This window comes from Meleagris gallopavo, unplaced genomic scaffold (assembly GCF_905368555.1).
Source record: "Meleagris gallopavo unplaced genomic scaffold, MGAL_WU_HG_1.1 scaffold_1, whole genome shotgun sequence".
Classification (NCBI taxonomy): domain Eukaryota; kingdom Metazoa; phylum Chordata; class Aves; order Galliformes; family Phasianidae; genus Meleagris; species Meleagris gallopavo.
Genome location: NW_028147015.1, coordinates 264352 through 280176, shown reverse-complemented (window position 1 = coordinate 280176; position 15825 = coordinate 264352). Strand labels below are relative to the sequence as shown.

Here is a 15825-nt window from a genome sequence, read left to right as displayed (position 1 = left end):
AACTGTCACCGCTGTGTCCCCAAAGGGGCCCCGGAGTGACCCCACTGTGTCCCATTAGGGGCCCCTGAGTGTCCCCAAAGTGTCACCGCTGTGTCCCCAAAGGGGCCCCAAAGTGTCACCGCTGTGTCCCCAAAGTGGCCCCAGAGTGGCCCCGGAGTGTCCCCAGAGTGGCCCCAAAGTGTCACCACTGTGGCCCCAGAGTGGCCCCAAAGTGTCACCACTGTGGCCCCAGAGTGGCCCCAGAGTGGCCCCACTGTGTCCCCAAAGGGGCCCCAAACTGTCACCGCTGTGTCCCCAAAGGAGCCCCAGAGTGGCCCCAAAGTGTCACCGCTGTGTCCCCAAAGTGGCCCCGGATTGGCCCCACTGTGGCCCCATTGTGTCCCCACAGTGTCCCCAAAGTGTCACCGCTGTGTCACCACTGTGTCCCCAAAGTGTCCCCAGAGTGTCCCCTTAGGGGCCCCGGAGTGGCCCCAAAGTGTCACCGCTGTGTCCCCAAAGGGGCCCTGGAGTGGCCCCAAAGTGGCCCCAGAGTGGCCCCAGAGTGGCCCCAAAGTGTCACCGCTGTGTCCCCATTGTGTCCCCTGAGTGTCCCCAAAGTGTCACCGCTGTGTCCCCAAAGGGGCCCCAAAGTGTCACCGCTGTGTCCCCAAAGGGGCCCCAGAGTGGCCCCAGGGTGTCCATAGGAGCCCCAGAGTGGCCTCACTGTGTCTCCAAAGTGGCCCCAAAGTGTCACCACTGTGTCCCCAAAGTGGCCCCAGAGTGGCCCAAAGTGTCCCGAGAGTGTCCCCATTGTGTCCCCAAAGTGGCCCCAGAGTGGCCCAAAGTGTCCCCACTGTGTCCCCAAAGTGGCCCCAGAGTGGCCCCAAAGTGTCACCACTGTGTCACCACTGTGTCCCCAAAGTGTCCCCATTGTGTCCCCTTAGGGGCCCCGGAGTGGCCCCAAAGTGTCACCGCTGTGTCCCCAAAGGGGCCCTGGAGTGGCCCCACAGTGGCCCCACAGTGGCGCCAAAGTGTCACCGCTGTGTCCCCATTGTGTCCCCATTGTGTCCCCAAAGTGTCACCGCTGTGTCCCCAAAGGGGCCCCGGAGTGGCCCCAAAGTGTCACCGCTGTGTCCCCAAAGTGGTCCCAGAGTGGCCCCAAAGTGTCACCGCTGTGTCACCACTGTGTCCCCAAAGTGTCCCCAGAGTGTCCCCATAGGGGCCCCAAAGAGTCACCGCTGTGTCCCCAAAGTGGCCCCGGAGTGGCCCCACTGTGTCCCCACTGTGTCCCCAAAGTGGCCCCAGAGTGGCCCCAAAGTGTCACCGCTGTGTCCCCAAAGGGGCCCCAAAGTGTCACCGCCGTGTCCCCATTGTGTCCCCAGAGTGTCCCCAAAGTGTCACCGCTGTGTCACCACTGTGTCCCCAAAGTGACCCCAGAGTGTCCCCTTAGGGGCCCCGGAGTGGCCCCAAAGTGTCACCGCTGTGTCCCCAAAGGGGCCCCGGAGTGTCCCCAGAGTGTCCCCAAAGTGTCACCGCTGTGTCCCCTTGTGTCCCCAGAGTGTCCCCAAAGTGTCACCGCTGTGTCCCCAAAGGGGCCCCGGAGTGGCCCCACTGTGTCCCCATTGTGTCCCCAGAGTGTCCCCAAACTGTCACCGCTGTGTCCCCAAAGTGGCCCCCGAGTGGCCCCACTGTGTCCCCAAAGTGTCCCCAAAGTGGCCCCAGAGTGGCCCCGGAGTGACCCCAAAGTGTCACCGCTGTGTCACCACTGTGTCCCCAAAGTGGCCCCAGAGTGGCCCCAAAGCGTCACCACTGTGTCCCCAAAGTGGCCCCGGAGTGGCCCCACTGTGTCACCAAAGTGGCCCCAAAGTGTCACCACTGTGTCCCCAAAGTGGCCCCAGAGTGGCCCCAAAGCGTCACCACTGTGTCCCTAAAGTGGCCCCGGAGGGCCCCACTGTGCCCAAAGTGGTGTCACCGCTGTGTCCCCAAAGTGGCCCCAGAGTGGCCCCAAAGCGTCACCACTGTGTCCCCAAAGGGGCCCCGGAGTGGCCCCAAAGTGTCACCACTGTGTCCCCAAAGTGGCCCCAGAGTGGCCCCAAAGTGTCACCACTGTGTCCCCAGAGTGGCCCCACTGTGTCCCCACTGTGTCCCCAGAGTGACTCCAAAGTGTCACCACTGTGTCCCCAAAGTGGCCCCAGAGTGGCCCCAAAGTGTCCCGAGAGTGGCCCCATTGTGTCCCCAAAGTGGCCCCAGAGTGGCCCAAAGTGTCACCACTGTGTCCCCAAAGTGGCCCCAGAGTGGCCCCACTGTGTCACCACTGTGTCCCCACTGTGTCCCCAGAGTGTCCCCAGAGTGACTCCAAAGTGTCACCACTGTGTCCCCAAAGTGGCCCCAGAGTGGCCCCACTGTGTCCCCACTGTGTCCCCAGAGTGACTCCAAAGTGTCACCACTGTGTCCCCAAAGTGGCCCCAGAGTGGCCCCAAAGTGTCCCGAGAGTGGCCCCATTGTGTCCCCAAAGTGTCACCGCTGTGTCCCCAAAGTGGCCCCAGAGTGGCCCCAAAGTGTCACCACTGTGTACCCACTGTGTCCCCAAAGTGTCCCCAGAGTGACCCTACTGTGTCCCCGCTGTGTCCCCAAAGTGTCCCCAAAGTGTCACCACTGTGTCCCCACTGTGTCCCCGCTGTGTCCCCAAAGTGGCCCCAGAGTGTCCCCAATGTGACCCCAATGTGTCCGCAACGTATCCCCAGTGTGTCCCCAGAGTGGCCCCAGAGTGACCCCAAAGTGTCACCACTGTGTCCCCAGTGTGTCCCCAGAGTGGCCCCAGAGTGGCCCCAAAGTGTCACCACTGTGTCCCCACTGTGTCCTCACTGTGTCCCCAATGTGGCCTAAATGTGACCCCAAAGTGTCCCCACTGTGTCCCCAGTGTGGCCTAAATGTGTCCCCAGAGTGTCCCCAATGTGACCCCAGTGTGTCCCTGGAGTGTCCCCAACATCTGCCCAAAGTGTCCCCAGTGTGTCCCCAATGTGTCCCCATTGTGTCCCCAAAGTGGCCCCAGAGTGGCCCCAAAGTGTCCCCAATGTGGCCCCAGTGTGTCCCCAGTGTGTCCCCAGTGTGTCCCCAATGTGGCCTAAATGTGTCCCCAGTGTCATCCCAAAGTGTCCCCAGTGTGTCCCCAATGTGACCCCAAAGTGTCCCCAAAGTGTCCCCAGTGTGTCCCCAATGTGACCCCAAAGTGTCCCCAAAGTGTCCCCAGTGTGTCCCCAAAGTATCCCCAGTGTGTCTCCAATGCGGCCTAAACGTGTCCCCAACGTGTGCCCAAAGTGTCCCCAGAGTGTCCCCAACATGACCCCAGCATGTCCCCAAAGCATCCCCAGCGTGTCCCCAATGTGTCCCCAATGTGTGCCCAAAGCGGTCCCTAACATGTCACCAAAGTGTCCCCAGTGTGTCCCCAACGTGGACAAAAAGTGTCCCCGCCATGTCACCAAAGTGTCCCCAAAGCATCCCCAAAACATTCCCAGTGTCCCCACATCCCCCTCATGTCCCCACATCCCCCCCATGTCCCCCGATGTCCCCCAATGTCCCCCAAGTGTCCCCCTGATGTCTCCTGATGCCCCTCGAATGTCCCCCAGTGTCCCCCCGATGTCACCCCAATGTCCCCTCATGTCCCCCCGATGTGCTCACATCCCCAAAATGTCCCCATGTCCCCCCCCACCCCCCAATGTCTCCCTGACGTCCCCCAGTGTCCCCTCATGTCCCCACATCCCTGATGTCCTCCCGATGTCCCCCAATGTCCCCCCAGTGTCCCCCCGATGTCTCCTGATGCCCCCCAAATGTCCCCCTGATGTCCCCTCATCCCCCAGATGTCCCCCCATGTCCCCCCAATGTCCCCGATGTCCCCATGTCCCCACATCCCCCGATGTCCCCCGATGTCCCCTCATCCCCCCGATGTCCCCTCATCCCCCCAATGTCCCCACATCCCCCAATGTTCCCCCTATGTCCCTCTATGTCCCCTGATGTCCCCCAACGTCCCCCAGTGTCCCTCTGATGTCCCCCGATGTCTCCCTGATGTCACCCCGATGTGCCCCTGATGTCCCCACATCCCCCCGATGTCCCCAATGTCCCCCCGATGTCCCCACATCCCCTCGATGTCCCCATGTCCCCATATCCCCCCGATGTCCCCCCGATGTCCCCAATGTCCTCTCATGTCCTCCAGTGTCCCTCTGATGTCCCCCGATGTCTCCCTGATGTCCCCCCGATGTCCCCACATCCCCCCGATGTCCCCCCGATGTCCCCATGTCCCCACATCCCCCCGATGTCCCCCCATCCCCTCGATGTCCCCAATGTCCCCACATCCCCTCGATGTCCCCCCGATGTCCCCAATGTCCTCTGATGTCCCCATGTCCCCACATCCCCCCGATGTCCCCCCAATGTCCCCTCGATGTCCCCCCGATGTCCCCACATCCCCCCGATGTCCCCCCGATGTCCCCAATGTCTTCTGATGTCCCTCCCGATGTCCCCACATCCCCCCGATGTCCCCCTGATGTCCCCAATGTCTTCTGATGTCCCTCCCGATGTCCCCACATCCTCCCAATGTCCCCCCGATGTCCCCAATGTCCTCTGATGTCCCCCCGATGTCCCCAATGTCCTCTGATGTCCTCCAGTGTCCCTCTGATGTCCCCCGATGTCTCCCTGATGTCCCCCCGATGTCCCCACATCCCCCCGATGTCCCCCCGATGTCCCCGATGTCCTCTGATGTCCCCCCGATGTCCCCGATGTCCCCCCGATGTCCCCTCGATGTCCCCCCGATGTCCCCAATGTCCTCTGATGTCCCCCCGATGTCCCCACATCCCCTCGATGTCCCCACATCCCCCCGATGTCCCCCCGATGTCCCCGATGTCCTCTGATGTCCCCCCGATGTCCCCCTGATGTCCCCAATGTCCTCTGATGTCCCTCGATGTCCCCACATCCCCTCGATGTCCCCACATCCCCCCGATGTCCCCCCGATGTCCCCGATGTCCTCTGATGTCCCCCCGATGTCCCCCTGATGTCCCCAATGTCCTCTGATGTCCCCTCGATGTCCCCACATCCCCTCGATGTCCCCCGATGTCCCCGATGTCCCCCCGATGTCCCCGATGTCCTCTGATGTCCCCCGATGTCCCCAATGTCCTCTGATGTCCCCTCGATGTCCCCACATCCCCTCGATGTCCCCACATCCCCCCGATGTCCCCCCGATGTCCCCGATGTCCTCTGATGTCCCCCCGATGTCCCCACATCCCCCCGATGTCCCCCCAATGTCCCCGATGTCCTCTGATGTCCCCCCGATGCCCCCCCGATGTCCCTGATGTCCTCTGATGTCCCCCCGATGTCCCCATGTCCCCACATCCCCCCAATGTCCCCCCAATGTCCCCAATGTCCTCTGATGTCCCCCCGATGCCCCCCCGATGTCCCCGATGTCCTCTGATGTCCCCCCGATGTCCCCCCGATGTCCCCACATCCCCCCGATGTCCCCAATGTCCCCTGATGTGACGCCCCTCCCCCCCCCCTCTCCTCCCCTCCCCCCAGGCTGCTGCACGCGGAGCGGCGGCTGCTGCAGAACGCGGTTCGCAACGTGCTGGACGGGGAGCTGCTGCAGCGCTTCCTCTACCTCAGCACCATGGAGAGGGGCGAGCTGGCCAAGAAGATCGGGACCACCCCCGATATCGTAGGGGTCACGTGGGGTCACCTGGGGTCACGTGGGGTTCTGTGGGGTCACGTGGGGTCAGATGGGGTTCTATGGGATCATATGGGGTTCTATGGGGTTCTGTGGGGTTCTATGGGGTCCTATGGGGTCATATGGGGTTATAGGGCTGGCCAAGAAGATCGGGACCACCCCCGATATCGTAGGGGTCACGTGGGGTCACCTGGGGTCACGTGGGGTTCTGTGGGGTCACGTGGGGTCAGATGGGGTCCTATGGGGTCATATGGGGTTATAGGGCTGGCCAAGAAGATCGGGACCACCCCCGATATCATAGGGGATCTATGGGGTCAGATGGGGTCCTATGGGGTTCTATGGGGTCATATGGGGTCATATGGGGTCATATGGGGTCATATGGGGTTATAGGGCTGGCCAAGAAGATCGGGACCACCCCCGATATCGTAGGGGTCACGTGGGGTCACGTGGGGTCACGTGGGGTTCTGTGGGGTCACGTGGGGTCATATGGGGTCATATGGGGTCATATGGGGTTATAGGGCTGGCCAAGAAGATCGGGACCACCCCCGATATCGTAGGGGTCACGTGGGGTCACCTGGGGTCACCTGGGGTCAGATGGGGTTCTATAGGGTTCTGTGGGGTCATATGGGGTCATATGGGGTTATAGGGCTGGCCAAGAAGATCAGGACCACCCCCGATATTATAGGGGTCACGTGGGGTCACCTGGGGTCACGTGGGGTTCTGTGGGGTCAGATGGGGTCATTTGGGGTTCTATGGGGTCCTATGGGGTTATAGGGCAGGCCAAGAAGATCGGGACCACCCCCGATATCGTAGGGGTCACGTGGGGTCACGTGGGGTCACGTGGGGTTCTGTGGGGTCATATGGGGTCATATGGGGTTCTGTGGGGTCATATGGGGTTATAGGGCTGGCCAAGAAGATCGGGACCACCCCCGATATCGTAGGGGTCACGTGGGGTCACCTGGGGTCACGTGGGGTCATATGGGGTCATATGGGGTTCTTTGGGGTCATATGGGGTCCTATGGGGTTCTATGGGGTCATATGGGGTTATAGGGCTGGCCAAGAAGATCGGGACCACTCCCGATATTGTATGGATTCTATGGGGTTCTATGGGGTTCTTTGGGTTTCTATGGGGTTCTGTGGGCTTCTGTGGGCTTCTGTGGGGTTCTTTGGGGTCCTATGGGGTCCTATGGGGTTCTATGGGGTGAGATGGGGTTATAGGGCTGGCCAAGAAGATCGGGACCACCCCCGATATCGTAGGGGTCACGTGGGGTCACGTGGGGTCACGTGGGGTCACGTGGGGTCATATGGGGTCATATGGGGTTCTATGGGGTCCTATGGGGTCATATGGGGTTATAGGGCTGGCCAAGAAGATCGGGACCACCCCCGCTATCGTAGGGGTCCTATGGGGTCCTATGGGTTTCTATCAGGTCATATGGGATCATATGGGGTTCTGTGGGGTCATATGGGGTCCTATGGGGTTCTGTGGGGTCATATGGGGTTCTGTGGGGTTCTATGGGGTCACATGGGGTCAGATGGGGTTATATGGGGTTCTATGGGGTGAGATTGGTTTATAGGGCTGGCCAAGAAGATCGGGACCACCCCCGATATCGTAGGGGTCACGTGGGGTCACCTGGGGTCACCTGGGGTCAGATGGGGTTCTATAGGGTTCTGTGGGGTCATATGGGGTCATATGGGGTTATAGGGCTGGCCAAGAAGATCAGGACCACCCCCGATATTATAGGGGTCACGTGGGGTCACCTGGGGTCACGTGGGGTTCTGTGGGGTCAGATGGGGTCATTTGGGGTTCTATGGGGTCCTATGGGGTTATAGGGCAGGCCAAGAAGATCGGGACCACCCCCGATATCGTAGGGGTCACGTGGGGTCACGTGGGGTCACGTGGGGTTCTGTGGGGTCATATGGGGTCAGATGGGGTTCTGTGTGGGTCATATGGGGTTATAGGGCTGGCCAAGAAGATCGGGACCACCCCCGATATCGTAGGGGTCACGTGGGGTCACCTGGGGTCACGTGGGGTTCTGTGGGGTCACGTGGGGTCAGATGGGGTTCTGTGGGTTTCTGTGGGGATCTGTGGGGTTACATGGGATCACATGGGGTTCTATGGGGTCATGTGGGGTTATAGGGCTGGCCAAGAAGATCGGGACCACCCCCGATATCGTAGGGGTCACGTGGGGTCACGTGGGGTCACGTGGGGTTCTGTGGGGTCACGTGGGGTCATATGGGGTTCTGTGGGGTTATAGGGCTGGCCAAGAAGATCGGGACCACCCCTGATATCGTAGGGGTCACGTGGGGTCACATGGGGTCAGATGGGGTCAGATGGGGTTCTATGGGGTTCTATGGGGTTCTGTGGGGTCATATGGGGTCATATGGGGTTCTATGGGGTCAGATGGGGTTATAGGGCTGGACAAGAAGATCAGGACCACACCTGATAGTGTATGGGTTCTGTGGGGTTCTATTGGGTCATATGGGGTTCTATGGGGTCATATGGGGTTATAGGGCTGGCCAAGAAGATCGGGACCACCCCTGATATCGTAGGGGTCACGTGGGGTCACCTGGGGTCACGTGGGGTTCTGTGGGGTCACGTGGGGTCAGATGGGGTTCTGTGGGGTCATATGGGGTCATATGGGGTTATAGGGCAGGCCAAGAAGATCGGGACCACCCCGATATCGTAGGGGTCACGTGGGGTCACGTGGGGTTCTGTGGGGTCACGTGGGGTCAGATGGGGTTCTATGGGGTTATAGGGCTGGCCAAGAAGATCGGGACCACCCCCGATATCATAGGGGATCTATGGGGTCAGATGGGGTCCTATGGGGTTCTATGGGGTGAGATTGGGTTATAGGGCTGGCCAAGAAGATCGGGACCACCCCCGATATCGTAGGGGTCACGTGGGGTCACCTGGGGTCACGTGGGGTCATATGGGGTCATATGGGGTTCTTTGGGGTCATATGGGGTCCTATGGGGTTCTATGGGTCATATGGGGTTATAGGGCTGGCCAAGAAGATCGGGACCACTCCCGATATTGTATGGATTCTATGGGGTTCTATGGGGTTCTTTGGGTTTCTATGGGGTTCTGTGGGCTTCTGTGGGCTTCTGTGGGGTTCTTTGGGGTCCTATGGGGTCCTATGGGGTTCTATGGGGTGAGATGGGGTTATAGGGCTGGCCAAGAAGATCGGGACCACCCCCGATATCGTAGGGGTCACGTGGGGTCACGTGGGGTCACGTGGGGTCACGTGGGGTCATATGGGGTCATATGGGGTTCTATGGGGTCCTATGGGGTCATATGGGGTTATAGGGCTGGCCAAGAAGATCGGGACCACCCCCGCTATCGTAGGGGTCCTATGGGGTCCTATGGGTTTCTATCAGGTCATATGGGATCATATGGGGTTCTGTGGGGTCATATGGGGTCCTATGGGGTTCTGTGGGGTCATATGGGGTTCTGTGGGGTTCTATGGGGTCACATGGGGTCAGATGGGGTTATATGGGGTTCTATGGGGTGAGATTGGTTTATAGGGCTGGCCAAGAAGATCGGGACCACCCCCGATATCGTAGGGGTCACCTGGGGTCACCTGGGGTCACCTGGGGTCAGATGGGGTTCTATAGGGTTCTGTGGGGTCATATGGGGTCATATGGGGTTATAGGGCTGGCCAAGAAGATCAGGACCACCCCCGATATTATAGGGGTCACGTGGGGTCACCTGGGGTCACGTGGGGTTCTGTGGGGTCATGTGGGGTCATATGGGGTTCTATGGGGTCATATGGGGTTATAGGGCAGGCCAAGAAGATCGGGACCACCCCCGATATCGTAGGGGTCACGTGGGGTCAGATGGGGTCACGTGGGGTTCTGTGGGGTCAGATGGGGTCATTTGGGGTTCTATGGGGTCATATGGGGTTATAGGGCAGGCCAAGAAGATCGGGACCACCCCCGATATCGTAGGGGTCACGTGGGGTCAGATGGGGTCACGTGGGGTTCTGTGGGGTCAGATGGGGTCATTTGGGGTTCTATGGGGTCATATGGGGTTATAGGGCAGGCCAAGAAGATCGGGACCACCCCCGATATCGTAGGGGTCACCTGGGGTCACCTGGGGTCACGTGGGGTTCTGTGGGGTCACGTGGGGTCAGATGGGGTTCTGTGGGGTCATATGGGGTTCTGTGGGTTTCTGTGGGGATCTGTGGGGTTATATGGGATCACATGGGGTTCTATGGGGTCATGTGGGGTTATAGGGCTGGCCAAGAAGATCGGGACCACCCCCGATATCGTAGGGACTCTATGGGGTTCTGTGGGGTTCTGTGGGGTCACATGGGGTCAGATGGGGTCATATGGGGTCAGATGGGGTTATAGGGCTGGCCAAGAAGATCGGGACCACCCCCGATATCATAGGGGTCACGTGGGGTCACGTGGGGTCATATGGGGTCATATGGGGTCATGTGGGGTTATAGGGCTGGCCAAGAAGATCGGGACCACCCCCGATATCATAGGGGTCACGTGGGGTCACGTGGGGTCATATGGGGTCATATGGGGTCATGTGGGGTTATAGGGCTGGCCAAGAAGATCGGGACCACCCCCGATATCGTAGGGGTCACGTGGGGTCACGTGGGGTCACGTGGGGTTCTGTGGGGTCACGTGGGGTCATATGGGGTTCTGTGGGGTCATATGGGGTTCTATGGGGTCAGATGGGGTTATAGGGCTGGACAAGAAGATCAGGACCACACCTGATAGTGTATGGGTTCTGTGGGGTTCTATTGGGTCATATGGGGTTCTATGGGGTCATATGGGGTTATAGGGCTGGCCAAGAAGATCGGGACCACCCCTGATATCGTAGGGGTCACGTGGGGTCACCTGGGGTCACGTGGGGTTCTGTGGGGTCACGTGGGGTCAGATGGGGTTCTGTGGGGTCATATGGGGTCATATGGGGTTATAGGGCAGGCCAAGAAGATCGGGACCACCCCGATATCGTAGGGGTCCAGTGGGGTCACGTGGGGTTCTGTGGGGTCACGTGGGGTCAGAGGGGGTTCTATGGGGTTATAGGGCTGGCCAAGAAGATCGGGACCACCCCCGATATCATAGGGGATCTATGGGGTCAGATGGGGTCCTATGGGGTTCTATGGGGTGAGATTGGGTTATAGGGCTGGCCAAGAAGATCGGGACCACCCCCGATATCGTAGGGGTCACGTGGGGTCACCTGGGGTCACGTGGGGTCATATGGGGTCATATGGGGTTCTTTGGGGTCATATGGGGTCCTATGGGGTTCTATGGGGTCATATGGGGTTATAGGGCTGGCCAAGAAGATCGGGACCACTCCCGATATTGTATGGATTCTATGGGGTTCTATGGGGTTCTTTGGGTTTCTATGGGGTTCTGTGGGCTTCTGTGGGCTTCTGTGGGGTTCTTTGGGGTCCTATGGGGTCCTATGGGGTTCTATGGGGTGAGATGGGGTTATAGGGCTGGCCAAGAAGATCGGGACCACCCCCGATATCGTAGGGGTCACGTGGGGTCACGTGGGGTCACGTGGGGTCATATGGGGTCATATGGGGTCATATGGGGTTCTGTGGGGTCATATGGGGTTATAGGGCTGGCCAAGAAGATCGGGACCACCCCCGCTATCGTAGGGGTCCTATGGGGTCCTATGGGTTTCTATCAGGTCATATGGGATCATATGGGGTTCTGTGGGGTCATATGGGGTCCTATGGGGTTCTGTGGGGTCATATGGGGTTCTGTGGGGTTCTATGGGGTCACATGGGGTCAGATGGGGTTATATGGGGTTCTATGGGGTGAGATTGGTTTATAGGGCTGGCCAAGAAGATCGGGACCACCCCCGATATCGTAGGGGTCACGTGGGGTCACCTGGGGTCAGATGGGGTTCTATAGGGTTCTGTGGGGTCATATGGGGTCATATGGGGTTATAGGGCTGGCCAAGAAGATCAGGACCACCCCCGATATTATAGGGGTCACGTGGGGTCACCTGGGGTCACGTGGGGTTCTGTGGGGTCATGTGGGGTCATATGGGGTTATAGGGCTGGCCAAGAAGATCGGGACCACCCCCGATATCGTAGGGGTCACATGGGGTCATATGGGGTCCTATGGGGTTCTGTGGGGTCACGTGGGGTCATATGGGGTTCTATGGGGTCATATGGGGTTATAGGGCTGGCCAAGAAGATCGGGACCACCCCCGATATCGTAGGGGTCACATGGGGTCACGTGGGGTCACATGGGGTCAGATGGGGTTCTGTGGGGTCATATGGGGTTCTATGGGGTCATATGGGGTCCTATGGGGTCATATGGGGTTATAGGGCTGGCCAAGAAGATCGGGACCATCCCTGATATCGTAGGGGATCTATGGGGTCAGATGGGGTCCTATGGGGTTCTGTGGGGTCATATGGGGTCATATGGGGTCATATGGGGTTATAGGGCTGGCCAAGAAGATCGGGACCATCCCTGATATCGTAGGGGTCACGTGGGGTCACGTGGGGTCATATGGGGTTCTATGGGGTCATATGGGGTCATATGGGGTTATAGGGCTGGCCAAGAAGATCGGGACCACCCCTGATATCGTAGGGGATCTATGGGGTCAGATGGGGTCCTATGGGGTTCTGTGGGGTCATATGGGGTCATATGGGGTTATAGGGCTGGCCAAGAAGATCGGGACCACCCTGATATCGTAGGGGATCTATGGGGTCAGATGGGGTCCTATGGGGTTCTGTGGGGTCATATGGGGTCATATGGGGTTATAGGGCTGGCCAAGAAGATCGGGACCATCCCTGATATCGTAGGGGTCACGTGGGGTCACGTGGGGTCATATGGGGTTCTATGGGGTCATATGGGGTTCTATGGGGTCATATGGGGTCATAGGGCTGGCCAAGAAGATCGGGACCACCCACGATATCGTAGGGGTCACGTGGGGTCAGATGGGGTCATATGAGGTTCTATGGGGTCAGATGGGGTCATATGGGGTTCTATGGGATCATATGGGGTTCTGTGGGGTCATATGGGGTTATAGGGCTGGCCAAGAAGATTGGGACCACCCCCGATATCGTAGGGGTTCTGTGGGGTTCTACGGGGTTCTGTGGGGTCATATGGGGTTCTATGGGGTTCTGTGGGGTTCTGTGGGGTCATATGGGGTTCTTTGGGGTCATGTGGGGTTCTATGGGGTTCTGTGGGTCCTATGGGGTTCTATGGGGTCATATGGGGTTATAGGGCTGGCCAAGAAGATCGGGGCCACCCCCAATATCGTAGGGGTCCTATGGGGTTCTATGGGTTCTATGGGGTCATATGGGGTCATCTGGGGTTCTATGGCCGTAGGGCTGTTATGGGTTATGGGGCTGTTATGGGGTGGCTGTGGGGCGGTTATGGGTTATGGGGGTTATGGGGCGGCTGTGGGGCTGTTGTGGGGCGGTTATGGGTTATGGGGGTTATGGGGCGGCTGTGGGGCTGTTGTGGGGCGGTTATGGGGTGCTTTATGGTGCCCGTAAGCATCCCCTCCCCCCCTCCCCCCCCGCCCCACACTCTGCCCCACACTCTGCCCCACAGATCCTGGAGGACCTCCTGGAGATCGACCGCGTCACGGCGCATTTCTGAGGCCGCCCCACGGACCCTTTGTTTGTTGGCTCCTTTGTTTGTTGGCTCCTTTGTTTGTTGGCTCCTTTGTTTGTTGGCTCCTTTGTTTGTTGGCTCCTTTTTCCGAGGAAATTTAAATAACAAAAGAAACCAAAAAACCCCAAAATCCACCCCAAAAAAAAAAACAACAAAAAAAAAAAACCCCAAAAAAAAACGGCTCCGAATGTTTCACTGAGTCTTCGGGGGATCCGCTGGGCACCTCGGGCTGCTGTGGGATCGGATGGGGTGGCCTGAGGGCTTATGGGGCGCTATGGGGCGCTATGGGGTGCTATGGGGTGGCCTGAGGTCTTATGGGGCGCTATGGGGCACTATGGGGGGCTATGGGTGCTATGGGGTGGCCTGAGGTCTTATGGGGCGCTATGGGCTGCTGTGGGATCGGATGGGGTGGCCTGAGGGCTTATGGGGCGCTATGGGGTGGCCTGAGGGCTTATGGGGCGCTATGGGGCGCTATGGGGGGCTATGGGGTGCTATGGGGTGGCCTGAGGTCTTATGGGGCGCTATGGGCTGCTGTGGGATCGGATGGGGTGGCCTGAGGGCTTATGGGGCGCTATGGGGTGCTGTGGGGGGCTATGGGGTGGCCTGAGGGCTTATGGGGCACTATGGGGTGCTGTGGGGGGCTATGGGGTGGCCTGAGGGCTTATGGGGCCTATGGGGTGATGGGGGGCTATGGGGTGGCCTGAGGGCTTATGGGGCGCTATGGGGTGCTATGGGGTGGCTGGGGGCTTATGGGGGGCTATGGGGTGCTATGGGGTGCTGTGGGGGCTATGGGGGCCTGAGGTCTTATGGGGCGCTATGGGGTGCTATGGGGTGGCCTGAGGCTTATGGGGCGCTATGGGGGCTATGGGGCTATGGGGTGGCCTGAGGGCTTATGGGGCGCTATGGGGCTGCTATGGGGGGCTATGGGTGGGCTTGGGTCTTATGGGGCGCTATGGGGTGCTGTGGGGGCTATGGGGTGCCTGAGGGCTTATGGGGAGCTATGGGGCGCTATGGGGTGCTGTGGAGGCTTTGGGGTGGCCTGAGGGCTTATGGGGCGCTATGGGGTGCTGTGGGGGGCTTTGGGGTGGCCTGAGGTCTTATGGGGCGCTATGGGGTGCTATGGGTGGCCTGAGGTCTTATGGGGCGCTATGGGGTGCTATGGGGTGGCCTGAGGGCTTATGGGGCTATGGGGTGCTATGGGTGGCTGAGGTCTTATGGGGCTATGGGGTGCTATGGGTGCTATGGGGTGCTATGGGTGGCCTGAGGTCTTATGGGGCGCTATGGGGTGCTATGGGGTGGCCTGAGGTCTTATGGGGCGCTATGGGGTGCTATGGGGTGGCCTGAGGGCTTATGGGGCGCTATGGGGTGCTGTGGGGGCTATGGGGTGGCTGAGGGCTGCTTATGGGGCACTATGGGGTGCTGTGGGGGGCTATGGGGTGGCCTGAGGGCTTATGGGGCACTATGGGGTGATGTGGGGGGCTATGGGGTGGCCTGAGGGCTTATGGGGCGCTATGGGGTGCTATGGGGTGGCCTGAGGGCTTATGGGGCACTATGGGGTGCTATGGGGTGCTGTGGGGGGCTTTGGGGTGGCCTGAGGTCTTATGGGGCGCTATGGGGTGCTATGGGGTGGCCTGAGGTCTTATGGGGCGCTATGGGGTGCTATGGGGTGGCCTGAGGGCTTATGGGGCGCTATGGGGCGCTATGGGGGGCTATGGGGTGGCCTGAGGTCTTATGGGGCGCTATGGGGTGCTATGGGGGGGCTATGGGGTAGCCTGAGGGCTTATGGGGAGCTATGGGGCGCTATGGGGTGCTGTGGGAGGCTTTGGGGTGGCCTGAGGGCTTATGGGGCGCTATGGGGTGCTGTGGGGGGCTTTGGGGTGGCCTGAGGTCTTATGGGGCGCTATGGGGTGCTATAGGGTGGCCTGAGGTCTTATGGGGCGCTATGGGGTGCTATGGGGTGCTATGGGGTGCTATGGGGTGGCCTGAGGTCTTATGGGGCGCTATGGGGTGCTATGGGGTGGCCTGAGGTCTTATGGGGCGCTATGGGGTGCTATAGGGTGGCCTGAGGTCTTATGGGGCGCTATGGGGTGCTATGGGGTGCTATGGGGTGCTATGGGGTGGCCTGAGGTCTTATGGGGCGCTATGGGGTGCTATGGGGTGGCCTGAGGTCTTATGGGGCGCTATGGGGTGCTATGGGGTGGCCTGAGGGCTTATGGGGCGCTATGGGGTGCTATGGGGCACTATGGGGTGCTATGGGGTGCTATGGGGTGGCCTGAGGTCTTATGGGGTGCTATGGGGCACTATGGGGCCCTATGAGACCCTATGGGGCACCATGGGGCGCTATGGGGTGCTATGGGGTGCTATGGGGCGCTATGGGGCGCTACAGGATGTCTCAGGGCACAGTGGGGCGCTCGCTATGGGGCACCGTGGAGCACCATGGGTTGTTGTGGGGCACAGTGGGGCGCTATGGGGCACAGTGGGGCGCTATGGGGCGCTCGCTGTGGGGTCAGGCACTCAGGTGTGCGGCCATCTTGGCG

The 15825-nt window shown here is 60.1% G+C and overlaps 1 protein-coding gene across 2 annotated transcripts in view; it reads left to right on the top strand.

Annotated features, from left to right (window-relative positions):
* Positions 1–13822, top strand: part of CPSF1 (cleavage and polyadenylation specific factor 1) — a 58286-nt gene extending 44464 nt beyond the window's left edge. For both annotated transcript variants that reach the window (XM_085215050.1, XM_085215048.1), the window contains exons 11-12: positions 5539–5677; positions 13226–13822. In XM_085215050.1, coding sequence (XP_085071176.1) covers positions 5539–5677; positions 13226–13273 — 187 coding nt within the window. In that variant the 3' untranslated portion in view covers positions 13274–13822. The remainder of the gene's footprint in view (positions 1–5538; positions 5678–13225) is intronic.
* The last annotated feature ends 2003 nt before the right edge of the window (positions 13823–15825 follow it).